The 25,497-nt window shown below is 46.3% G+C and overlaps 1 protein-coding gene across 2 annotated transcripts in view; it reads right to left on the bottom strand.

The window, feature by feature from the left end:
* Nucleotides 1–7,799: 7,799 nt before the first annotated feature.
* The window catches only part of gle1 (GLE1 RNA export mediator), a 51,863-nt gene continuing 34,165 nt past the window's right edge, over nt 7,800–25,497 (bottom strand). For both annotated transcript variants that reach the window (XM_085965299.1, XM_085965298.1), the window contains 8 exons: nt 23,460–23,529; nt 21,142–21,284; nt 19,037–19,227; nt 17,228–17,357; nt 16,506–16,610; nt 12,940–13,022; nt 10,638–10,701; nt 7,800–7,977 (listed from right to left, as the gene is read on the bottom strand). In XM_085965299.1, the coding sequence (XP_085821425.1) occupies nt 7,909–7,977; nt 10,638–10,701; nt 12,940–13,022; nt 16,506–16,610; nt 17,228–17,357; nt 19,037–19,227; nt 21,142–21,284; nt 23,460–23,529 (855 nt within the window). In that variant the 3' untranslated portion in view covers nt 7,800–7,908. The remainder of the gene's footprint in view (nt 7,978–10,637; nt 10,702–12,939; nt 13,023–16,505; nt 16,611–17,227; nt 17,358–19,036; nt 19,228–21,141; nt 21,285–23,459; nt 23,530–25,497) is intronic.

Genomic DNA, 25,497 nt, shown 5'->3' on the forward strand with positions numbered 1-25,497 from the left:
AGGCGTTGCACAGAGTATTATAAGACAAAAAATTTGACACCAAGCCACACAAGGAAAAATTAGGGCAGGTGACCAAAAGGTTGGTCAAAGAGGTAGGTTTTAAGGAGTATCTTAAAGGAGGAAAGAGAGGTAGAGAGGTTTAGGCAGGGAATTCCAGAGCTTAGGGCCCAGGCAACAGAAGGCACAGCCACCAATGGTTGAGCGATTATAATCAGGGATGCTCAAGAGGGCGGAATTAGAGGAGCGCAGATATTTCCGGGGGGGGCGCGGTGGGGCTGGAGGAGATTACAGAGATAGGGACGGGGTGCGGCCATGGTGGGATTTGAAAACAAGGATGAGGATTTTGAAATCAAGGTGTTGCTTAACCGGGAGCCAATGTAGGCCAGCGAGCACAGGGGTGATGGGTGAACGGGACTTGGTGCGAGTTAGGACACAGGCAGCCAAATTCTGGATCATCTCAAGTTTACTTAGGGTGGAACGTGGGAGGCCGGCCAGGAGTGCGTTGGAGGACGGCAGATTTCCCTCCCTAAAGGCCATTAGTGAGCCAGATAAGTTTTCACGACAATCCGGGCGTTACATGGTCAGATGACTTGACACTAGCTTTTCATTGAATCGAACTGAATTTAAATTCCCCAGCTGCCGCTGTGGGAGTTGAACTTGTGTCTCCGGCGCATTAGTCCAGGTCTCTGGGTTGCTAGTCCAGTAATATAATCACTATGCTACCGTTTCCATAGTGTTCGTAGGTATTTTAAGTGTTTGGTGGGAGTGGTGGGTGGGGGAAGCATAGGATGGGCTTGATCTGATCACCCTGTGAAGTACCTCAGGACAGCTCACTGCGTTAAGCTGTTCATCCAACATCCCAAATTATACAGGTGATCGATCTGCAATGCACTACCTGAAATGGCAGTGGAAGCAGATTCAATAGTAACTTTCAAAGGGAATTGGATACATACAGGAAACTCTTTTTTTATCCGGCACCGAGGGGGACCAGCGTGGTGCTGGTTTATCAAAAAGTCCGGATTACAGATATTGTAAAAGGTACGAGACCCCTGTACACGGCCACAGATCCAGGCGTCCCTGTTGCTATGCAACAGGTGCAGGAACCCCGGCCACAAGATCCAGGCGTCCCTGTTGCTATGCAACAGGTACAGGAACCACGGTTACATGGCCACAGATCCAGGAACAGCCACTAATATGAAGTAAAACTTACCTGAACCTACTCCTGAATTTTGCCGGTAAATCGAGAGTTTCCTGTACTTGAAAAGGAGAACTTTGCAGGGCCATGGGGAAAGAGCAGGGAATGGTCTAATTGGATAGCTCTTTCAAAGAGCCGGCACAGGCACGATGGGCCAAACAGACTCCTTCTGAGCTACATGATTGGATGCCCCTCATTTCTGTGGCATTTGCAAATTTTGATATCGAGCTACTTGAAGTAGCCAAATTACTATTATACCTTAGTTTGTATGTTAGCCATAGGCATAATTAGTTTTTAATGCTAGAATACGTATAATGCAGCACCAATGTACAAGGTGGAGATAATGGGTTAATCCCTACCCTGAGTTAAACGATATAGAGGTCTGTGTTTGTATTTCCTTTATTCAGCTAAAGGTTTAAACATGATTAAATGACTTCAAGGCTGAGAGATTAAACTGCAGAAGAGTAGGGAGGAGTTGGTTGTCCAGGCAGGCAACACTATGCAGATAACGCACCTAAGGACTGGCTGATAGTAAATCACGACAACAGGGTTCCAGTCTTCAAAGTCTAATTAGGATGTGCTTGCTTTGCAGAAAGTAACTCGAGACGAGGCCGAATGCAAAGGCCTCGCACCCTTAACGAAGTCTGCTATCTTAAGAAAACATTCAACAAGCAAAACCACCTGGCTAATGGGCAAATGGGGGTTGTAAAGTAATAAAGATGGGGGCCCATAGGCCGGAGGTGACAGGACTAACCGATAACAGAAATGTGGGATTGTAAGCGCCAGAAGATGAAATGTCACGGTTTATAATTGCCATTTAGCTATAACTCTGTATATGCTGATGAGCTTTATCCCCGCCCCTAGGGAGGGGAGTTTGATTTTTGTGTAACTGTGATTGTTGCTAGGGAATCGGTGGAGTCGAATCTGAGAGAGAGACTCAGAAGGTTCTCCCTAGGCCTGTGAATAAAGACAGTTTTGAACCATCCTTCACTCGAAGTCTGTCATCTGTACCAAAGCTAAGCGTCGACTTTGTATATCACTTAACCCTTTCCCCCTCAGAGCGGACTAAGTGTCGACCTGACAACACCAGGTCCACTTTTCAGGTTACAACACTACTTAGAGTCCAGATCTTTAAAAAAAAAAATGCACTCTGCATTCAAAGAGCCACTGAATACACTTAGAATCGCCTTTAACAGAAATCACTGGGCATACTGAACCTCTACGATGCCCCAGTCACTTCAATCTCAAGCTAGAGCAGACTGCCTCCTTTGTTGCAACCTACTGCTTCCACCTTGAAAGTCTTATCATTTAATTGGGATGCAATTTGCTGAGCTGAGCATAGTTTTAGCTATTAATCATTTTGTGAAAGAGATTCTGCTAAAGTTATGTGGTCCCTTGCTACCAGAGTTATTGGCTCGTAAGATCATGTCAAGTTAGCAAGAGCTCAGTGAGGAATTGCCAACATGCATTAGTTTATCAGCATGAAGTATTTTAATGCTTCAATTACCATTAAATTGTCCACTCCAAACAGGGAACTGAAGAGAAAGCCATTAGAAGAGAAATGATGCTTAACACTATCCATGATCAAAGTATTCCGATTTTTAACCAAAGCAGTACATTGGTGTCAGCTGTAGCACTCTGGCCTGAGTCAGAAGGTTGTGGGTTCAAGTCCCACTCCAGAGACTTCAGCACATAATCCAGGCCGACACTCCCAGTGCAGTACTTAGGGAGCGATGCACAGTCAGAGGGGCAGTACTGAGGGAGCGCCGCACTGTCGGAGGGGCAGTACTGAGGGAGCGCCGCACTGTCGGAGGGGCAGTACTGAGGGAGCGCCGCACTGTCGGAGGGGCAGTACTGAGGGAGCGCCGCACTGTCGGAGGGGCAGTACTGAGGGAGCGCCGCACTGTCGGAGGGGCAGTACTGAGGGAGCGCCGCACTGTCGGAGGGGCAGTACTGAGGGAGCGCCGCACTGTCGGAGGGGCAGTACTGAGGGAGTGTCGCACTGTCGGAGGGGCAGTACTGAGGGAGTGCCGCACTGTCGGAGGGGCTGTACTGAGGGAGCGCCGCACTGTCGGAGGGGCAGTACCGAGGGAGCACCGCACTGTCGGAGGGGCAGTACCGAGAGAGCGCTGCACTGTCAGAGGGGCAGTACTGAGGGAGTGTCGCACTGTGGGAGGGGCAGTACTGCGGCAGCACCGCACTGTGGGAGGGGCAGTACTGAGGGAGTGCTGCACTGTCGGAGGCGCCATCTTTTGGATGAGACATTAATCCGAGGCCCCGTCTGCCCTCTCAGGTGGATGTAAAAGATCCCGCGGCACTATTTCGAAGAGGAGCAGGGGAGTTATCCCCCCGTGTCCTGGGGCCAATATTTAACAACAACATCACTCAGGAAAAAAACCTGGTCATTATCAGAGCTGTTTGTGGGAGCTTGCTGTGTGCAAATTGGCTGCCACTTTTCCTTGATTACAACAGTGACTACACTTCAAAAAGTACTTCAATGGCTGTGAAACGCTTTGGGACGTCTAGAGGTTGTGAAAGGCGCTATAGAAATGCAAGTCTTTATTTCAAGAATACACTTTTTTCATACTTATGCTAGTCATTTCTCCAGGAACATAACGTTTACTCACAACCTAGAATTGTTTTCTTCATCTGCAAATACCTATTGTTCTAGTGGATGAATTTTTGGGACGAGGGGGGCAGGGTAACAGGACTCCTGCCAGCCTGGCTCAGATCAGATAACTCAGCAAAGAATGGGGAATTGAACCTGGAAACTCGGAGCCCTCTATGGCTTAGCTACACATGGCCTCTACCAATTGAGCAATCAGGGGAATCCACATCATAACCAAAATATACTAGGAATCCTGCAATGGAATATTAACTTGTGAATTGTTGATGAGGGGTACGGTAGCATCGTGGTTATGTCACTGGGTTAGTAATCCAGAGGTAACAACAGAAAATGCTGGAAAAACTCAGCAGGCCAGGCAACATCCGTGGAGAGAAAACAGAGTCAACGTTTCGAGTCAAACTCTTTGCCAAGTAATCCAGAGGCCTGGACTAATGATCTGGAGACACGAGTTCAAAACCCACCACGGCAGCTGGCGAATTTAAATTCAATTAAATAAATCTGGAATAAAAAAGCTAGTATCAGTAATGGTGACCATGAAACTACCGGATTGTCGTAAAAACCCACCTGGTTCACTAATGTCCTTTAGGGAAGGAAATCTGCCGTCCTTACCCGGTCTGGCCGATATGTGACTCCAGACCCACAGCAATGTGGTTGACTCTTAGCTGCCCTCTGAAGTGGCCCAGTGAGCCACTCAGTTGTATTTAAGGCAGCGGCTCACCACCACCACCTTCTCGAGGGCAATTAGGGACGGGCAATAAGTGCTGGCCTTGCCAGCGGCATCCACATCCCGTGAAATAACTTGCTTGATACAACCTTTCAATCACGGCTTGCTTTGTTCCAAATCTTTTACATTACAGCAACTGAACAGTGTCATAACCAGTCAATTGTGTGATACAAATGAAAACAGAGTACATACGATACGTGTAGCGCCAGGCTACTTTGCATGTGTTTTATTCCACTTAAAGCAACAGATTTTAAACATCTTGGAATACGCTGAAAGAAATCGTTTGATGGAATTTAGTCATTTGAAGGCTGAACTCCATACATGTCTCAATGGAGGAGGTCACATAAACGTCCACTTGCAGTTAACGGAGTCACTCGCCACACACTGACGCATGTACTTTACAGCAGCGGTCTATAAAGTGGTGATTAGCAGGAAACCCAGCTGCTGCTTCTTGTCCCGGGCCCAGGAAGGCCGAGGTCGATTGTAGTGCCCCCCCACTCCTGACCCAGATCTGTCCAGGGATTCAACCTGCGGACCCTCCCTGGTCGGTGTCGCCGGTGGGGCCGGCAGGAAGAGGGAGAACTAGAACTGACTTACTGAAAGACAATGTCCATTACCCACCATCTCACCGTGAATTCACAGTGCATTGAAATAGTCGATAAAGACGTAGGCAGTCAACAGTTCTTTACATCACCCCATCGCATTCAGGAAAGTTTACATAAAACACTAGGTTTCCCTTTAGCAGAAATGAAGCATTCAACACAAACTTTCTTCACAGAAAAAGCTGATAAAAATTACACCACAGCACTGCAAATGGTATTCTTTTCACGGTCGAGCGAGACGACAGGTGCCCGAGAATCAAACATTTATAGGTTACTGGTGGATTTCCCATCACTATCCCTCCTGTGGTCTCTGGGGTTACATTTTCTGTGATATTCGGCTATTAACCCGATCTGCCCCACCCCCCACCCCGCTTTAGGCCACTGTTCCAGTACTCCTGGTGCAGAAGTGGCTTAACCAGGCACATCTCGGTCACTGCCCAAGGTTAGCTAGAACACCACCTAAATTTCTGCCGCCGGGTCAGAACCGCCCATTCGTGAAACAAATGCAATTGTCTCTTTCTGAACAGGTTGTTCTCTCTCCCCCCCGCCCCCGCCCCCCCCCCCCCCCACTCCCAGGTAACAAAGTGCAACACTTGGAAATAAACACTCGTTATAACTCGGTCAAGGTTTCATTCACAACTCTCAAGGATCCGACAGCTTATTCAACAATGGTTTACAAATAGAATTCTACTTTTTTTCCCCTTGAGAAGTATCACAAAAAATATTCTCTGTTCCAAATACAGCAATTCATCAGACTCGTGCTCCATACCTACCTTTGGTCTCTGTAAATCTACTTAATCTCTTTGTTTCCTCTTTCTATTCAAAAAACTTTAAAAAATCAACTTTATTTTAGATGAAGATATACAGGAGACTTTGGTTTATCCGGAGGTTGTATGTCCGGAAACCTCGATCTACCAGCAGAAATCAGGAGCCGTTTTGTTAGGTTTTTTTTCTTCTCGTGGCTTTTTTTTCCAACAGTCAGGCTCTGGAAAGTCTCTCTGAAGCTGTTGCTAAGCTACAGAGACGCTTCCAAGGTACGGGCCGACTGTTTAGAAGCTGTTGCTAAGCAACAGTGTTTGTTGTCAGATACGGAGATGAAAACCTCCGTATGCTTCAACATTAACGCTGGTTTGTCCGGCAGTTTTGATAGATCGGCAACAGCTCGGTCCCGTCGGTGCCGGATATCACAAAGTTTCCTGTATGTCTGATCGTATTTTCTCCTGAAGAGGGAAAACCGAGAGGTGACCTGATCGAGGTCTTTAAAATTATGAAAGGGTTTGATAGGGTTGATGTAGAGAAGATGTTTCCACTTGTGGGGCAGTCCAAAACTAGAGGCCACAGATATAAGGTAGTCACTAATAAATCCAATAGGGAATTCAGGAGAATCTTCTTTACCCAGAGAGTGGCGAGAATGTGGAACTCGCTACCACAGGGAGTGGTTAAGGTGAATAGCATAAATCTATTTAAAGGGAAGCTAGATAAACACACAAGGGAGAAAGGAATAGAAGGATATGCTGATAGAGATGAAGTAGGATGGGAGGAGGCTCGTGTGGAGCATAAACACTGGCACAGGTCTGTTAGGCCGAATGGTCTGTTTCTGTGCTGTAAATTCTATGAAAATTTTTTCTCTAAAAAGGGCCCAGTGAGCTGTAGGCTGCTACTCCATCATGTTATGCCCAGGGAAGTGGCATAACACAACTTCATAATCTTATTCCCATTGTCAGCTCTGCTGTTTGAGGTGGCACTGTGCAAAGGATATGCGCTTTCCCTCACTGGAAAAGATAGCTAGGGGTTTGCGGGGGAAAGAGAGGGAGGGGGGAGAAATAAACCCAGCAATCCTCCATCTGCCGAGTTCCCTATCTCGGCCACGATGCCAAACAGGGGCCGCATACTCCTCAGAGGAGAAGGGGGGGGGGGTGAAGAAAAACAAAATGCTGTACTGTACTCACGATTCTCCTCCTTACGAGGAGTACTACTGGAAGATTGGGAGCATATTGTCTGGCAGCACTCCTGGCTGGTCATGGTGCATGGCTTGTGGAACCAAAAACAAAAAAATGGGGGAAACAATACTTTAAAAAGAACGAATCGCGCCTTCAAAAGAAAAAGTGACAAAGCAACAAAAAAAAGAAACAGACCCTTCACTAAAACCCGGAACAGGCAAATTATTTTACAATTCACAAGTTGGCCCATTAATGTACAATAAAAGAACACTCACAAGATGCCATAATCTCTTCACAAGGTTAAAATGTACAGCACCACAAAAGGTTTCACCCTAACCCGTTAAAATTCTCACAAAACAGCTACTTCTGTGCCGATCTTTCAATTCCATCGCACTGGATGCAATTCATAATTAAAGTGGACGCCAATTACTTCACGTCATGATAGTCACAAGATCAGCTCCATACAGCGTTCTATAATAAATCTAAACAGTGAACACCCAAAACATGACAGGTCAATTCAGATACACAGCATCCCAAATACTGTTCACCAACCCCCCCCCACCCCCAAATAGCTTAGAGGATTACATAACTATTTTAATACTGCACCAAGACATCGTCGGCACCAAGGACAGAGCGCACAGCTTAAAATCGATACAGAATAGCCAAATAACGAAATGAGGTTAAAAACGTCCAATGAATCCAACATTCCCGCTCCAGTTAAACATTATTTTTAATGTTAATGTATAAAATTATAATAGAAAGTGATTTAGACTCCAGCAGCTACGATTGCCTTGGCTTGTTGATCCATTCCTTTGGACTGTTCACGACCTCCAGAATGCAGGATGTAGGTAACCCCTCGGTAAAGGAATATCTTTATGCTTCAAGCATTTCTGTAACACAACAAAAAGATGGGAGAAATCAAACTCAATTTCAAGGAAGGCACTGCTTTTTTTTTTTTGTTGCACATCTCATTCTAGGCCAAGAGGCTATAAAATATCATACTGAAGTCCATTCAACGGTCCAATCTTTTGGTTGCAATTTGGTTTATATTTTCTCCCCTCTCCACTTTAAGATCTCGCTGTTCTTTGGCCTGGACTGCTAGCAAGCAACACTTCTACCTAACTGGTCGCCAGGAAGATGGGCCAATGCTTTGGGCAATTTCCCCCCCCCCGCCAGTTCTTATTCCAATAGAAAGCGCCTGCCTCTTTTTAACAAAAGCATCTGGGGAATATCCGGCAATGACAAAAATGGGAGCATCATACAACTTTAAAATGTGCAGTTTGAGAACACAGTTTTGTTTATTACAGGGTAAAACTGGCATTCTCCTGTTTACAGAGAATGTACAGCACAGAAACAGGCCATTCGGCCCACCTGGTCCGTGCCGGTGTTTATGCTCCACTCGAGCCTCCTCCCACCACTCTTCATCTCACCCCATCAGCATATCCTTCTATTCCTTTCTCCCTCATGTGCTTACCTAGATTCCTCTTAAATGCATCTCTGCTATTCGCCTCAACCACTCCCTGTGGTAGCGAGTTCCACATTCTAACCACTCTCTGGTAAAGAAGTTTCTCCTGAATTCCCCACTGGATTTATTAGTGGCTATCTTGTATTTATGGCCTCTAGTTCTGGTCACCCCCTCTGCAAGGGGACTTCCACAAACCACACATGAAATCAGCTCACCCTTGTGAAATAAAATCATTTTAAGTATCCCAGTCTCGATGCTTGCCTAGAAACACAGCCTATAGCTCCTAGGTGAGGAGAACTGGTGGATCTGAAGCTATTTAAAAGTGTCACCAGCATTAAACAAACAGTTCCGGCTTGCAGGAAAGGATCAGATTGACTCTATTTCTCTCTCCACGGATGTTGCCTGGCCTGCTGAGTTTTTCCAGCATTTTCTGTTGTTATTTCGGATTTCCAGCATCCACAGTATTTTGCTATCGCAAAGGGTTTTTGGATTGTCCCAGAGACAGAAGCTTATAGACTTTGCAGAGTATGAAAACGGTCTCGTGAGATCTACGCTCAAAGTGGGATCAGCCTTAACGCCAGCGTCCAATTATGAAAAAGGAACAAGGAATAAGATGGCCTGCTTCCATCGTAAAGGTCCAACAAGGAAATGAGTGCAGGCCTGATCAACTGGGCTTAATTCTGCCAGCCCATTTTTTTTTTTTTAATTAAAAATTCTTGGGATGTGGAAGCCAGTATTTATTGCCCATCCTTCATCAACCGTATGGTGTGGGACTGAGTCACGTTGCCCACACCAGGGTTGTGGTGGCAGCTTCCCTTCTCCAATACCTATTGTAACGCTCCACCATTGGTGGCCGTGCCTTCAGCTGCCTAGGCCCCCGAGCTCTGGAATTTTCTCTCCTATTAATGATTTGGTCTCGCGGGTACAGGTCACAATCTCGAAATTTGCAGATGACATGAAAATTGGAAGTGTAGTAAACCGTGAGGAAGATAGTAATAGACTTTAAGACGACATAGAAAGGCAGAAGGGTCAATAATCAGGGGGCAGAGATTTAAAGTAATTGGTAGAAGGTTTAGAGGGGAGTTGAGAACTTTTTTCACCCAGAGGGTGGTGGGGGTCTGGAACTCACTGCCTGAAAGGGTGGTAGAGGCAGAAACCCTCATCACATTTTAGAAGTGCTTGGATATGCACTTGAAGTGCCGTAACCTACAGGGCTACGGACCAAGAGCTGGAAAGTGGGATTAGGTTGGAAAGCACTTTGTTGGCCGGCACAGACAAGATGGGCCGAATGGCCTCCTTCTGTGCTGGTGCTGTAAATTTCTATGGTGGAATGGTCGACACATGGCAGATGAAATTAAATGTAGAGAGGCGTGAGATGATACATTTTGGTAGGAAAAATTAGGAGGGACTATACATACTAAATGGTACAATTATAAAGGGGGGGGGGGAAGAATCATAGAACGGTTACAGCACGGAAGGCGGCCATTTGGCCCGTCAAGCCCATGCCGGCTCTCTGCAAGAGCACCTCAGCTAGTCCCACTACCCTGCCCTCTCCCCGTAGTCTTGCAAAAGAACCAGAGGCGACATGAGGAAAAACTTTTTTACGCAGCGAGTGGTTAGGATTTGGAATGCGCTGCCTGATGGGGCGGTGGATACAGATTCAATAGCAGCCTTCAAAAGGGAATTGGATAAATACCTGAAGGAGAAAAAATTGCAGGGATACGGGGAAAGAGCGGGGGAGTGGGACTAACTGGATTGCTCTTCGAAAGAGCCGGCGCAGACTCGATGGGCCAAATGGCCTCCTTCTGTGCTGTACTATTCTATGATTCTAAACCTCTCCGCCTCTCTCTCCCTTCTTTAAATTTTGTTTGATAGCGCTCCCATGAAACGCCAAAAGGTGTTGTAGAAACCCAAGTTGTTGTTGTTATGCTCCTATTCTGGCATGTTCACTCAGAGAATCCGTGTCCAGCGAGAGAGTGGTTTTGTTATGTGGACGCATCCTGAATGGAGGTGGGTTTCTGCTGTCACAAGTCACTGGGAGTTGGGATTGAAGAAATGAATCGTACAAAGAGCGAGAGGTCTTACCTCCAGGAATTGGCGCAGGCGGATCACAGCCCCAACCTGCCCGGTGCCCGTAACCGCTTCAATCCTGCAGAAAAAGAAAGATGTCAACCCAACACACTTTTTTTTTTTTTTATAAAAACAGTTATTCACACATACAAACTTACGAATTAAGAGCAGGAGTAGGCCACTCAGCCCTTCGAGCCTGCTCCGCCATTCAATAAGATCATGGCTGATCTGATTACTCCACATTTCTGCCTACCCCCGATAACTTTTCACCCCCTTGCTTACCAAGAATCTATCTACCTCTGCCTTAAAAATATTCAAAGACTCTGCTTCCACCGCCCTCTGAGGAAGAGAGTTCCAAAGACTCATGACCCTCCGAGAAAAAAATTCTCCTCATCTCTGTCTTAAATGGGCGACCCCTTATTTTTAAACAGTGACCCCATGTTCTAGATTCTCCCACAAGAGGAAAGATCCTTTCCACATCCACCCTGTGCTACACTCGGAGTTACACAGGCTAAAGTATGTTTTGTAAACAGCTGTAATAAAAAGGAACTGAATTGCACCAACAACAGCACTGACTTCTTGAACTGGAAGTAACTTTTAGGCTGCTTTGTAGAAGGATTTAGGGCAGGCCAACGGAGCAGCAGGTTACTGCGCTGCGCAGTCTGAGGAGCTGCTGAGCCAATATAAGGAAAAAGACTTGCATTTCTGCAGCGTCTTTTACGACCTCAGGACATCCCAAAGCACAACAGAAAACGACGGAAAAACTCAGCAGGCCCGGCAACATCCGTGGAGAGAGAAACAGAGTCAACGTTTCAGGTCGAAACCCTTCGTCAGGACTGAGTTCTGTAGAAGGGTTTCGGCCAGAAACGTTGACTCTAATTCTCTCTCCACGGATGCTGCCCTGGCCTGCTGAGTTTTTCCAGCGTTTTCGGTTGTTATTTCAGATTTCCAGCATCCGCAGTATTTTGCTATCCCAAAGCGCATCACTGTTGTAATCTAGGAAACGCAGCAGCCAATTTGCGCACAGCAAGCTCCCACAAACAGCAATGTGATAATGGCCAGTGATGTTGGTTGAGGGATAAATGTTGGCCAGGACACCGGGGCAAACTCCCCTGCTCTTCTTCAAAATAATGACCATGGGCTCTTTTACGCCCACCTGAGAGAGCAGAAGAGGCCTCGGTTTAACGCCTCATCCGAAAGACGGCACCTCCGACAGGGCAGCACTCCCTAGGCACTGCACTGGGACTATCGGCCTGGAATAAGTGCTCCACAACCTTCTGATTCAGAGGAGTGCTACCCACTGAGTCACCGCTAACACTGTGAGGAATGTTTAATGAGGATGAGAATCAGGAGACAAGTCAGCCTGAAACGCTGGCCTGCATGAGCAGATTTAGAGCTGTATTAGCACAGGTCAACAGCTTGCGCAAGGATGAGAATGTTGTTGCGGTAGGGTGGGGAAAAGGGTTTGAAAACACAAATTTATATAAAAAGACTTGTATTTATACAGTGCCTTATGTTTCTAAATGCTGAAAGCAGTTCACATACCATCAATCACTTTGAAGTGCAGTGACTTTTGTAGGCAAATGCAGCAGTCATTTCACAAACAGCAAGATCTCACAAACAAACAAACAATGGAATAAATGACCAGTTAATTGGTGGTGTTTTTTTTGGTCTTGGTTCCGGGAGGAATGTTGGCAACACACCGGGAGAAACTCTTAAAAGATCCCACGGCACTATTGGCCAGCTGTGGCTAGCTCTCTCGCCTCGGACGCAAAATCCAGGCCGACACTCCCAGTGCACTGCTGAGGGAGTGCTGCAGTGTCGGAGGTGTCGTCTCGCTGGTGCGACATTAAACCGAGGGCCCCGTCTGCCCTCTCGGGTGGATGTGAAAAATCCCACGGCCGCTATTTCGAAGAGGAGCAGGGGAGTTCTCCCCGGTGTCCTGCTGGGACCAATATTTATCCCTCAACCAACACCTAAAATCAGATTATTTGCACGTTGCTGCTTGTGTGGGAGCTTGCTGTGCCCAATTGGCTGCCGCGTTTCCTACATTACAACAGTGACTACGCTTTAAAAAAAAAACTTCATTGGCTGCAAAACACTTTGGGACGCCCTGAAGTGGTGAAAGGCGCTATAGAAATGCAAGTTCTTTCATTTTCTTCGCATCAGCAACTCAAGATGTATGCAAATTAACGGGAACATGGGCTTAAACTTTAAACACGGCCCCCGAAGAGATACTGAGCGCGTGCAGTCCGTGACGAATCCTCTGTATATGTCTAGGTAAGGAAGGGACCTCAACCCATCAGGAGTTTCCTACCTGGAGAAGTATTCGTTCTTGATCAGTAGGATCATCTTCCAGAACTGGTTCTGGTACTTCTTCATCAAGGCATTGCCGCAGACCTGTTGGGGAAGGGAAGGGAATAACGGCATTAGACAGCAACACGCTCGTGGTCTCTCAGGGCATTACCCAAGACTACATAGAATCAAACAGCACAGGAGGCGGCCATTGAACTCATCGCGCCGGTGCCGGCTCTTTGAAAGAGCTCTCCAATTAATCCCACTCCCGCTGCTCTTTCCCCACAGCCCTGCAAATTTCTTCTTTCCAAGTATTTATCCAATTCTCTTTTGAAAGTTACTATTGAATCTGCTTCCACCGACTGCCCTTACTTACAGGCAGCGCATTCCAGATCACAACAACTTAAAAAAAAAATTTGTTCATGGGATGTGGGCCTCGCTGGCAATGCCAGCATTTATTGCCCATCTCTAGTTGCCCTCGAGAAGGTGGTGGTGAGCCGCCTTCTTGGACCGCTGCAGTCCGTGTGGTGAAGGTGCTCCCACAGTGCTGTTAGGGAGGGAGTTCCAGGATTTTGACCCAGCGACGATGAAGGAACGGCGATATACTTCCAAGTCAGGATGGTGTGTGACTTGGAGGGGAACTTGGAGGTGGTGGTGTTCCCATGTGCCTGCTGCCCTTGTCCTTTTAGGTGGAAGAGGTCGCGGGTTTGGGAGGTGCTGCCGAAGAAACCATGGCGAGTTGCTGCAGTGCATCTTGTAGATGGTACACACTGCAGCCACGGTACGCCAGTGGTGGAGGGAGTGAATGTTTAAGGTGGTGGATGGGGTGCCAATCAAGCGGGCTGCTTTGTCCTGGATGGTGTCGAGCTTCTTGAGTGTTGTTGCAGCTGCACTCATCCAGGCAAGCGGAGAGTATTCCATCACACTCCTGACTTGTGCCTTGCAGATGGTGGAAAGGCTTTGGGGAGTCAGGAGGTGAGACACTCGCTGCAGAATACCCAGCCTCTGACCTGCTCTTGTTGCCACAGTATTTATGTGGCTGGTCCAGTTAAGTTTCTGGTCAATGGTGACCCCGCCCAGGGTATTGATGGTGGGGGATTCAGCGATGGTAACACCGTTGAATGTCAACTCATCTCTGGTACCACTCTAGTAACTCTCCTCTGCACCCTCTCCAAGGCATTGACTTCCTTCCTAAAGTGTGATGCCCAGATTTGGACACAATACTCCAGCTGAGGCCTAACTGGAGTTTTATAAAGGTTTAGCATAATGTCCTAGCTTTTGTACAGCATATGAGTCACAGCAAACTATCTCCATTTATCAAGATATTATTTTTCCACCTGCTGCACTAATCTTGAGCCTACATAAAATACAAGAAATATGTTTCTTATGGGAGCAGGAGCAGGTCATACGGCACGAGGGACTCTGAAGTGTTGGGAGCAGTTTTAAAAGGGAACCGAAATCCAATTGAAGGTCAATCCTTTCATTACTATTTTTTAAACCTTTCCCTCAACTTTAACATTTGTTCTGCTTTAATCTTTTCTGTGTGTTGGGTTTTAAAGTCCAGTTACTGAGCATTAAATGGTACATAAAATACTGACCGTTATTTATGGGTTTCTTATCGTACAGCTTCCTCCCCCCCCCCGCACCACAGTTAAAATCTCGAACGAACAATAGCTTTTCAGCACAGCAGACTCGAGGGGCTGTATGACCTACTCCTATAAGAACATAAGAATTAGGAGGTGGTGATCATATGGCCCCTCGAGCCTGCTCCGCCTTTCAATAAGATCATGGCTGATCTTTGACCTCAATTCCACTTTCCCACCCGATCCCCATATCCCTTCATTCCCCTAGAGTCCAAAAATCTATTGATCTCAGCCTTGAATATACTCAACGACTCAGCATCCTTTGGGGTAGAGAATTGCAAAGATTCACAACCCTCCGAGTGAAGAAATTCCTCCTCATTTCAGTTTTAAATGGCCGACACCTTATCCTGAGACTGTGCCCCCTAGTTCTAGACTCTCCAGCCAGGCGAAACAACCTCTCAGCATCTACCCGGTCAAACCCTCTCAGAATCTTGTGTTTCAATGACATCACCTCTCATTCTTCTAAACTCTAAGCCCAATCTAGTCAGTCTCTCCTCATATGACAACCCTCTCATCCCAGGAATCAATCTAGTGAACCTTCGTTTCACTGTCTCTAAGGCAAGTATGTCCTTCTTCAGATAAAGAGACATGTGTTTGCTTTTTTTTGTGTTTCTTGTGCTCTTATCTTAGCAAAGTGATCAGTCATCTCAATCTGGCTCATTGTAAACATTACTTTAGAGCATGAAAGGCCTTGAATGTAGTCCAGTCAACTCATTAGGTTGTCATTGCTGAATTAAAGTACAGAGTATGTGAAAAGTTTCAGCATCGATACTTGATTTATTGAAGCACTTCAAAAGATTTATCAAAACATATTACTTTAATATGCAAAGAAAGACTTGCATTTATATAGCACCTTTCACGACCACCGGATGTCCCAAAGCACTTAACAGCCAATGAAGTACTTTGTGAAGTGTACTCGCTGTTGTAATGTGGGAAATGCCAATTTGCGCACAGCAAGCTCCCACAAACACCAATGTGATAATGACCAGATCATCTGTTTCAGTGATGTTGGTTGAGGGATAAATATTGGCCCAGGACACCAGGGAAAACTCTCCTGCTCTTCTTCAAAACAGTACCACGGGATCTTTTACGTCCACCTGAGAGGGCAGACGGGGTTTTGGTTTAACGCCTCATCTAAAAGACAGCACCTCTGACAGTGCAGCACTCCCTCAGTACTGCACTGGAGTGTCAGCCTGGATTTTTGTACTCAAGTCTCTGGAGTGGGACTTGAACCCACAACCTTCTGACTCACAGGCGAGGGTGCTACCCAACTGAGCCACAGTTTCATGCCAAAGAATAAATAAAAATTGTCAAAACAATGTGTGAAATACACTCAGCCAAATTGCAAGTGGGCCCAACACCAATAATGTGTACTTATATATCACCCATATCACAACAAAATGTCCCGAGCTGCTTAACAATGTGGGGGTGGAGTCGATCCCAAGCTGAAAGAGAAGGTAGTTAAGCAAAGTGGGCGAAGGGAGAGTCAAATAGGTAAGGTTTTGTAGGTGGGCAGATACAGCAATGTAGAGGTGCTTAGGAAGAGAATTCCAGAGTGTGGGACAAGATGATTGAAGGCTATGCCATTGGTTGTCTATTGGAGGGGGGTGGGGGCTGTGGAGAAAGAGAGCCTTTCTACCAAAGCTGGAAGAGTGGAGGGTACAGGCAGAGTCATAGGGCTGGAAGAAGTTGCAGAGGTAAGGTAGAGCAAGGGCATTTAAACAAGGTCAAGGAGTATGACACCCAATTCTCCGACGGATGGGGAGCCAGTGAAGGTTTGCTAGAAGAGGTCAATGGATTAACAGCACTTGATGTAGGACAGGAGTGGCAGCAGAATTACCGAACTCCGAACAGCACTGACACATGCTGTACATTGTAGAGATAAGCTTAGTGTTTCAAATAGAGGACACCAGAGAAGGACACTGTGATGCAAACAGCATTATACCTCTAAGAAGTCAAAGAGTAGCGTAGCGGTAATGTCAGCCAGTGGTTCCATGTTCAACATCTGAGCCAGCCAGCGCCAAGCATGATTCAGCCCATGAGGATGTTCCTACGCAAAGAAGAAATAGCGATTTAAATACTTCGATTACATGTCAACTTCAATCATTTGAAAGACTCAGGAAAAGATCGAATAGGCTGGGGCTCTTTTCTCTAGAAATGGTGTGGAGATGCCGGTGTTGGACTGGGGTGGACAAATGAGAAGGCCGAGGGGGTGACATAATAGAAATGGGTGTGATAGGGTAGATGTAGAGAAGATGTTTCCACTTGTGGGAGTGTTTGATGCAAATAGCACAAATGCATTTAAGGGGAAGCTAGATAAGTACTGGAGGGAGAAAGGAATAGGAGGATATGTTGATAGAGTTAGATGAGGTGGGAGGAGGTTCGTGTGGAGCATAAACACTGGCATGGACCAGTTGGGCCGAATGGCCTGTTTCTGTGCTGTAAATACCGTGTAATAATCTCAACTTTAAATCGCTACAGAATTCAGCTTTGTCAATGATCATTAAAATATCAAGGAAGGTTTCAGTAACAATGCCGGCTGCGACACATCAGTTATCCTTTGATTGAAAAAAAACCGAATGATCGTCAGGTTTGATTGAGATTTGGACAAGAATAGCCAGCGTTTGGGGGGACTGAAACGCTGTCACATTTGGTTATTGCACGTACCCCTTGCTTTGGCCCATAGGGCCATCTCAACAGTATGATGGCTGCATACAGACGGATCATCCCGGACATCCGCTTCAAAAAGTTATCCTGCTGCTCAACACCATTGTCCAGTACTCGGTACCCCAGTAACCTAGGGGAGGAGAAAAAGGATCAGACTTTAATTGCACACCGGGAGGGAAGAGGAAGATCTAATTCTTCTGTTCCCCCCCACCCCCTCCTCACAGCAAGATAGATAAAGAATAGTGACACACGGTCAAATTATCCCTAGTCAACCCAAGGAGAGTTAACAGAAACATGCCGGCTTAAGGGACTAATATGAAGGAGGCGACTTTAAAGAGGGATGCCAGATAGTAAATGATATGGAAAAGGTAGAGTGAGAAAATTACTTCAAACTAAACCATGAGATTAGGATCAAGGTTCAAACTAGTTAAATTTAGCACTGACATAGGAACACAGGAACAAGAGAAGGCCATTCAGCCCGTCAATCCTGTTCCGCCATTCAATTAGATCATGGCTGGTCTGTAACAGAAGTTCGTCTTCACACAAAGAATAATCAACACATGGAATGGATTTCTGTGTAGGGTGGGGAAGATGAAAACCATCGACAGCACAGTGGCATAGTGGTTAGCACTGTTGCCTCACAGCGCCAGGGACCCGGGTTCAAATCTGGCCTCGGGTGACTGTCTGTGTGGAGTTTGCACATTCTCCCCGTGTTTGCGTGGGTTTCCTCCGGGTGCTCCGGTTTCCTCCCACAGTCCAAAGATGTGCGGGTTAGGTTGATTGGCCATGATAAAAATTGGCCCTTAGTGTTAGGGGGGATTAAATACGTGGGGTTACGGGGATAGGGCTTGGGTGGGATGGCTGTCGGTGTAGGGACCGGGTGCTAGGGTTTGGATGATCAGCCATGATCTCGTTGAACGGCGGAGCAGGCTCGAAGGGCCGAATGGCCTACTCCTGCTCCTATCTTCTATGTTTCTATGACTCATTTAGGAGACAATTGGATGGTGTGATGGGGGGACATGTAGTACCTTCCAAATTGCCCTCGAGAGGGTGGTGGTGAGCCGCCTTCCTGACAACTGAGTGGCTTGCTAGGCCATTTCAGAGGGCAGTTAAGAGTCAACCACATTGCTGTATGACGGGAGTCACATATAGGACACACACACACACACTTTACTTAAATCACACACTCAAGAACCAGTTAATTCACTCATTTCACACATAGCTTTCTAATTGGCAATGTCACCTAATCCAAGGTCACTGGGCAGGGCGAAAGAGGGAAACAAGGTGCAGGGAACAGAGAATGGGCATCAATCTCATTTTAAATCCGAAGCAGCAATGTATAAACAGGTCTCCACTGCAGAGGGATGACGACAAGATTAGAAACGTTAATTCAAGGATTTTCTCCCTATCTCACTTCCATAATTTATCAAATTTAATTTTTCCTTCTCTATGGTTTCCCGACAGGGAAGTCAGAGACTGCAGAATGGCTTTCTTCAGTGGGGAACAAAGCAATCAGCGCCTGAACTTCGCCAGGGTCACCGTCGATTGCAAACTGAACAGCCGACGGGAGCAGCTCAGAGAAGTCAAGTCAATCGATATTCCCTTCTTGGAGGTAGAACACCCCGACACAGCGAGGGAATCAGAGCGCGAGACTGGCAGACAACCGACCAAAGTGCCTTGCAGTTGTAGTCGGCGGATTTGGAACACCAGACTGGCTTCGACTAATAACCACCTGGTAGATAGAAGCAGGTATCAGATCAGTTATGCTTGCAGTTTTTGAGGGCGCAATGTTGCTCAGGGACTTCTAACCTTTGGTATTCTTCCTTTGGTAGCCCGTCTTTCCACGAAGGGAAAAACGGTACCGCGTAGGGGCACTTTCGGTGCAAGTGGGCCAAGAAAAGATCGCCAACCTTCGGGTTAGACTCCCAGATCCCTGAAGCAACCACCGCTATCGGAAACGCAGCTTCGTGGTGAGACGCCACCTCCTCCTCCCCTTGTTTCTGCAGGTCATAGTGGAGAAAAGCGAGGGCAGAATCAGAACAGACACTTTCTATTTGAGCTCGAGGACATTTTATACCTGCCTCGAACCCCTTAATACAGCATGAAAGTTGGGACCCAGTTTCTATATCTCCAGATAGTCATTAGGCCACTTAGTGAACATGAATGCTCGTAACAGAAGGCTAAGAATCTGTCCAAATCTGTTACGATCTGGAACGCGCTGCCTGAAAGGGCGGTGGAAGCAGATTCAATAGTAACTTTCAAAAGGGAATTGGCTAAATACTTGAAGGGGAAAAAATTACAGCGCTCTGGGGAAAGAGCGAGGGAGTGGGGCTGATTGGATAGCTCGACCAAAGAGCAGGCACAGGCACGATGGGCTGAATGGCCTCCTTCTGTGCTGTATCATATTAGGATACTATAAAATATATTTTAATGTTTCACTCTGCTCTCTATAGCGCCTAGCTATAAATAAATGTACGTCACGTCTCTTGAAATGCTTCACACACAATGAATGATTTAAGATCGTCATGTAGGCAAAAGTGCCTGCCATTTTGCACATAGCACGATCCCACAAAAAAGCAAATGAATTGGCAATTAAATTGGGTTTGGTGGCATTGGGCGAGGGAAAAATAATGGGTAGGACAGCAGAGCTCCAAGGGGAGAAAGCCTCAGGAACGCAAATGTTTTGAATAACTCAGGTCACTGGAAGTCAAGGACTAAGTTGCCTGTCCATAATCACTGGTCAGTGAATTTAAATGAACCCTAAAGGATGTAGGGGATAGGGGTAGTGATTTTAAAATTCCTTTGAAACATAAATGGTTAACTCTTCTTTGTGACTCAGTGGGTAGTGCTCTCGGCTCTGAGTCAGAAGGTTGTGGGTTCAAGTCCCACTCCAGAGACTTGAGCACATACTCTAGGCTTACACTCCCAGTGCAGTACCGAGGGAGTGCTGCACTGGCGGAGGTGCCGTCTTTCAACCGAGGCTCTCTCAGGTGGGCGTAAAAGATCCCACTGCACTATTTCGAAGAAGAGCAGGGGAGTTCTCCCCGCTGTCCTGGCCCAATATTTATCCCTCAATTAACATGACTGAAATAATACACAGATTATCTGGTCATTTAACTCATTACTGTGTGTGGGACTTTGCTATGCGCAAATTGGCTGCCACGTTTCCTGTTCTCCTACAGTAACTGCATCTTAAAAATACTTCACTGGCTGTAAAGCGCTTTGGGACGTCCTGTGTTCGTGACAGGTGCAGCAGAAATGCAAGTCAGTCTTTCTTTCTTTCACTAAATGCCATGTACAAATTTGTTTGATATATACAGTCTAATGCACTGCACATATATAAAGAAAAGAAAGACAGACTTGCATTTCTATAGCGCCTTTCACGACCACTGGACATCCCAAAGCACTTTCCAGCCAATGAAGTACTTTTTGAAGTGTAGTCACTGTTGTAATGTAGGAAACACGGCAGCCAATTTGCGCACAGCAAGCTCCCACAAACAACAATGTGATAACGACCAGACAATTTGTTTCAGTGATGTTAGTTGAGGAATCAATATTGGCCAGGACACCGAGGGATAACTGCGCTCTTCTTCAAAATAGTGCCATGGGATCTTTTACGTCCACCTGAGAGAGCAGACGTTGCCTCGGTTTAATGTCTCATCCGAAAGACGGCACCTCCGACAGTGCAGCACCTCCCTCAGTACTGCACTGGGAGTGTCGGCCTAGTTTTTTGTGCTCAAGTCTCTGGAGTGGGGACTTGAACCCACAACCTTCTGACTCAGGCGTGTGCGCGACCTACTGAGCCGCGGCTGACACAACAGACATACGGTCTAATGCACTGCACATATATAGTAGTAGGTCCTTGGTTTGACCTTGCAAGTTCATACCACAGGCAATCATTTATATTTGCTCACCACAAATTTTTCTGCCAGCTTGTAACAGACAAAGTCCTGCCCTTGTGGGTGCTGAGCAATGGACACCAACTTCCCACCCGACGAGATTTGCTTGCCCAAGAGCAGGTTATTGATTTTGTCGAAGATTTCACGCAGGTGAGACCCTGGGGGGGGGGGGGGGGGGGAACACAATAGAGAAATCACTTGAATTATCTTTTACAGTTCAGGCACAAGAAGAATTGAAATAAATTTCATATTGTGCAGTATGTTCATGAAGAGCTTTAATATGTTTCAACGGAAAAGGCTATACAGTTGCAGGTACTACCATCACACAATGTTCCCCCTAAATTGTCTTTGTCGTGCACGGCCTGTTTATTTCAATGCGCGGTCCCTTTAAATTTCTGCCTGTGCGCTGCATTTCAGATGGAAAAGCTTGCGAGCGGCCTGCGCGGGACCTGGCAGATTACCTCGCGGCCACGCACGTGCCCAGCTTAGAGGGAACATTGCCTTCATATTGCATAACCAAACCAGTTATGCTATACTTATGTAGGTCACTGACATTTTTGACCGTCCTCATTTCACAAAGTAAATTCATCCATTGTCTCCTCCTCCTCTCTTCATCCCCCCCTAATTGCTTTATCTGGAAGTCCATTCAATATGTCGATCACTGTGAAAAATGTCCTGATTTCCCACCGTTAATCCCAAAGAAAGGTTTAAGGACCATGTACTTGAAGCTGTAATGACAGTGACGTAATAAAACTCACTACGCACTTGGTTTGAGCATAAAGCAAAGCTTTAATCAACTTGTTTCAGAACATGGAGGTCTAGTTGTACTTCACTAGTTCCTTGTCTTACAAAATGTCCCTGGAAAGCTGGGGCCGACGCCCGAGTATTTATACTCCTAGGACGGCGCCACCAGCTGGCCGTCCAGCGTTATTTCACGAGTAGTTTCTTGATGAATGATGAGATTTATAACAGACAGCAAATGTTACTGTATGCCAATATAATGGTTTATTGTGCCTCTGACATGATGGGCAGGGTAAGGAGTCACAGGATAGAATGGCGCGAGACTAACTGGATTAAAAACAGGCAGTAAACAGTAATCATGAATGGAAAAGTCTCAGGCTGGATAAAAGTTAAAAGAAGCAAATAGCGCCTTTCACAACCTCAGGACGTCCCAAAGTACTTTACAGCCAATGAAGTACTTTTTGAAGTGTAATCACTGTTGTAATGCAGGAAACGCGGCAGCAAATTTGCGCACAGCAAGCTCCCACAAACAGCACTGAGATAATGACCAGATAATCTGTTTTCAGTGATGTTGATTGAGGGATAGATATTGGCCAGGACACTGGGGAGAACTCCCCTGCTCTTCTTCGAAATAGTGCCATGGGATCTTTTACATTCACCCGAGAGAGCAAACGGGGCCTCGGTTTAACGTCTCATCTGAAAGACGGCACCTCCGACAGTGCAGCACTCCCTCAGTACTGCACTGGGAGTGTCAGCCTAGATATTTTGTGCTCAAGTCTCGGAGTGGGACTTGAACCCACAACCTTCTGACTCAGAGGCGAGGGTGCTACCCAACTGAGCCACAGCTGACACTGTGGAAGCAGAGAAAAAAAATAAAAGAAATAATGCAATCAAATGGAGAAGGATGTTGATCTCTTAATTAACTGGGCCAGTAGATGGCAGATACAGTTCAATTTGGATAAATGTAAAATAATGGAACTTCCCGATAGCGAACTGGCATGTTAAATAGCTGAAGCAAAATGGAGCAGGAAGCTCCCCGGTTCCTCCCCAGTCTGTGTGGAGTGAGGCGATCTCAGACAGGGTAGGAGCACGAGCCCTACAATCGGCTTCAGGGGGAAGGCCGGTTGGGTTTCTGACTCCCAATTGGCATTAAGTAACCACCCCACCCCCGCCACTGGGGGGTGCACGTGCAGACTCGAGAGGCATGCACAGGACCAGTCTCTGTTGTCTTCGGATGCCCTTTTCCTTCCACCAACCCGCACCCCCCCGCCAATATCACAAGACCATCAAGGCTCACGCAGGTTTAATGTCCACTTGCGCGCATTGCAGGAGGGTGACCAGTGTTTCTGGAACCACACTTCTGCAAGGAGTCAACACCTTCAATAGAGATGGGGAGGCAATAGGAGAAAAATGCAAAAAAAAGGTATCAAATAATGAGTCTGGGATAAAGGAACCAAAAGCGGGTGTGGTGGGAGACAGCATAAGGACTTAAAAGGAGGGGCTAGTGGAGGAAGAGGAACAAGAATGTTAACTACATAAATGATGTCATTATTAAATAGACAAACCAAGCCTCGGGAATGATCTCCACTCACCTGCAATGGAGGAGATCTGACCAACAGGAATGGTTGCTGTTTTCTGAAGATCCATTTTAATCTTCTTCACCTGGGAAGGAATACACATGTAATCAGTTTCAGGAATATCTCACTATGAAATCGAAGCAAAATGAAAGGGATGTTTTTTTTCGGTTGTTATTTCTTCTGTGACTTTTTGTAAGCTCCCTTCCTTCGTACAGCCCTGTAAGAATTTTGTATGTTTCAATGAGATCACCTCTCATTCTTCTAAACTCTAGAGAATATAGGCCTAGTCTACTCAATCTCTCCTCATAGGACAATCCCCCCATCCCAGGAATCAGTCTGGTGAACCTTTGTTGCACTCCCTCTATGGCAAGTATATCCTTCCTTAGGTGAGGAGACCAAAACTGTACACAATACTCCAGGTGTGGTCTCACCAGGGCCCTATATAATTGCAGTAAGACGTCTTTCCTCTTATACGCAAATCCTCTTGTAATAAAGGTCAACATACCAGTTGCTTTCCTAATTGCTTGCTGTACCTGCAGGTTAACTTTCAGTGATTCATGTACAAGGACACCCAGGTCCCTCTGAACACCAACATTTCCCAATCTCTTTTCATTTAAAAAACTCTGCTTTTTTATTTTTCCTACCAAAGTGGATAACTTCACATTTCTCCACATTATATTCCATTTGCCACGTTCTTGCCCACTCACTTAGCCTGTCTATATCCCCTTGAAGCATCTTTGCATCCTCCTCACAACTTACATTCCCACCCAGCTTTGTATCATCAGCAAACTTGGATATCTTACATTTGGTCCCCTCATCCAAATCATTGATATAGATTGTGAATAGCTGAGGCCCAAGCACTGATCCTTGCGGTACCCCACCAGTTACAGCCTGCCAACCCGAAAATGACCCATTTATTCCTACTCTGTTTTCTGTCTGTTAACCAATCTTCAATCCATGCTAGAATATTACCCCCAATCCCATGAGCCCTAACTTTGTTTAATAACCTCTTGTGTGGCACCTTATCGAACGCCTTCTGAAAATCCAAATACATCACATCCACTGGTTCCCCCTTATCTATTCTGCTAGTTACAACCTCAAAAAACTCGAGATTTGTCAATCATGATTTCCCTTTCATAAATCCGTGTTGACTCTGCCCAATCCTATTATTATTTTCTAAGTGCTCTACATTTTCCCTACTACTGATGTAAGGAGCGTCTTAAAGGAGGAATGAGAGGCAGAGAGGTTTAGGCAGGGAATACCGGCTGAAAGCACGGTCGCTAATGGTGGAGCGCTTAAAAATCGGGGATGCTCAAGAGGGCAGAATTAGAGGAGTGCAGATATCTCGGGAGGGGTTGTGGGGCTGGAGGAGGTTACAGAGATAGGGAGGTGCGAGGCCATGGCGGATTTGAAAACAAGGATGAGAATTTTTTTAATCGAGGCGTTGCTTAACCGGGAGCCAATGTAGGTCAGCGAGCACAGGGGTGATGGGTGAACGGGACTTGGTGTGAGTTAGAACGCGAGCAGCAGAGTTTTGGAGGACCTCAAGTTTACAGAGGGTGGAATGTGAGAGGCCAGCCAGGAGTGCATTGGAACAGTAAAGTCTAGAGGTAACAAAGGCAACAAAACTCATCATACAGGGCACAGAAAGGAGAATCTTATTACAATTGCAAAGCATTTACAGCACAGAAACAAGCCATTCGGCCCAACTGGTCCGTGCCGGTGTTTATGCTCCACACGAGCCTCCTCCCACCCCTCTTCATCTCACCCCATCAACATATCCTTTTATTTATTCCAAACTTGCTGGAACTTGCATCAGTTACCATCAAGACACCACCCACCAGTTACGGGAGTAAACCTGTAGTCCCGCTCTGCAACTGCAGAGGGAATTTTTTTTTTAAAGCCAGATAAGGCGGCTATAATAGAAACAGTAAGATAGCTGAAAACTCTGAACCTCAAGACTCTCGCAACCAATGTTCCCTCTAACTTTGTTTTGGCCCGCACGGGCCCCTCTAACAGGCTGCGCGGGCCATTCAAAATTCCGCACATGCAC

The sequence above is a fragment of the Somniosus microcephalus genome, chromosome 23 (assembly GCF_052327205.1).
Source record: "Somniosus microcephalus isolate GS21.2 chromosome 23, FLI_Smic_1.0, whole genome shotgun sequence".
In the NCBI taxonomy this organism is placed as follows: domain Eukaryota; kingdom Metazoa; phylum Chordata; class Chondrichthyes; order Squaliformes; family Somniosidae; genus Somniosus; species Somniosus microcephalus.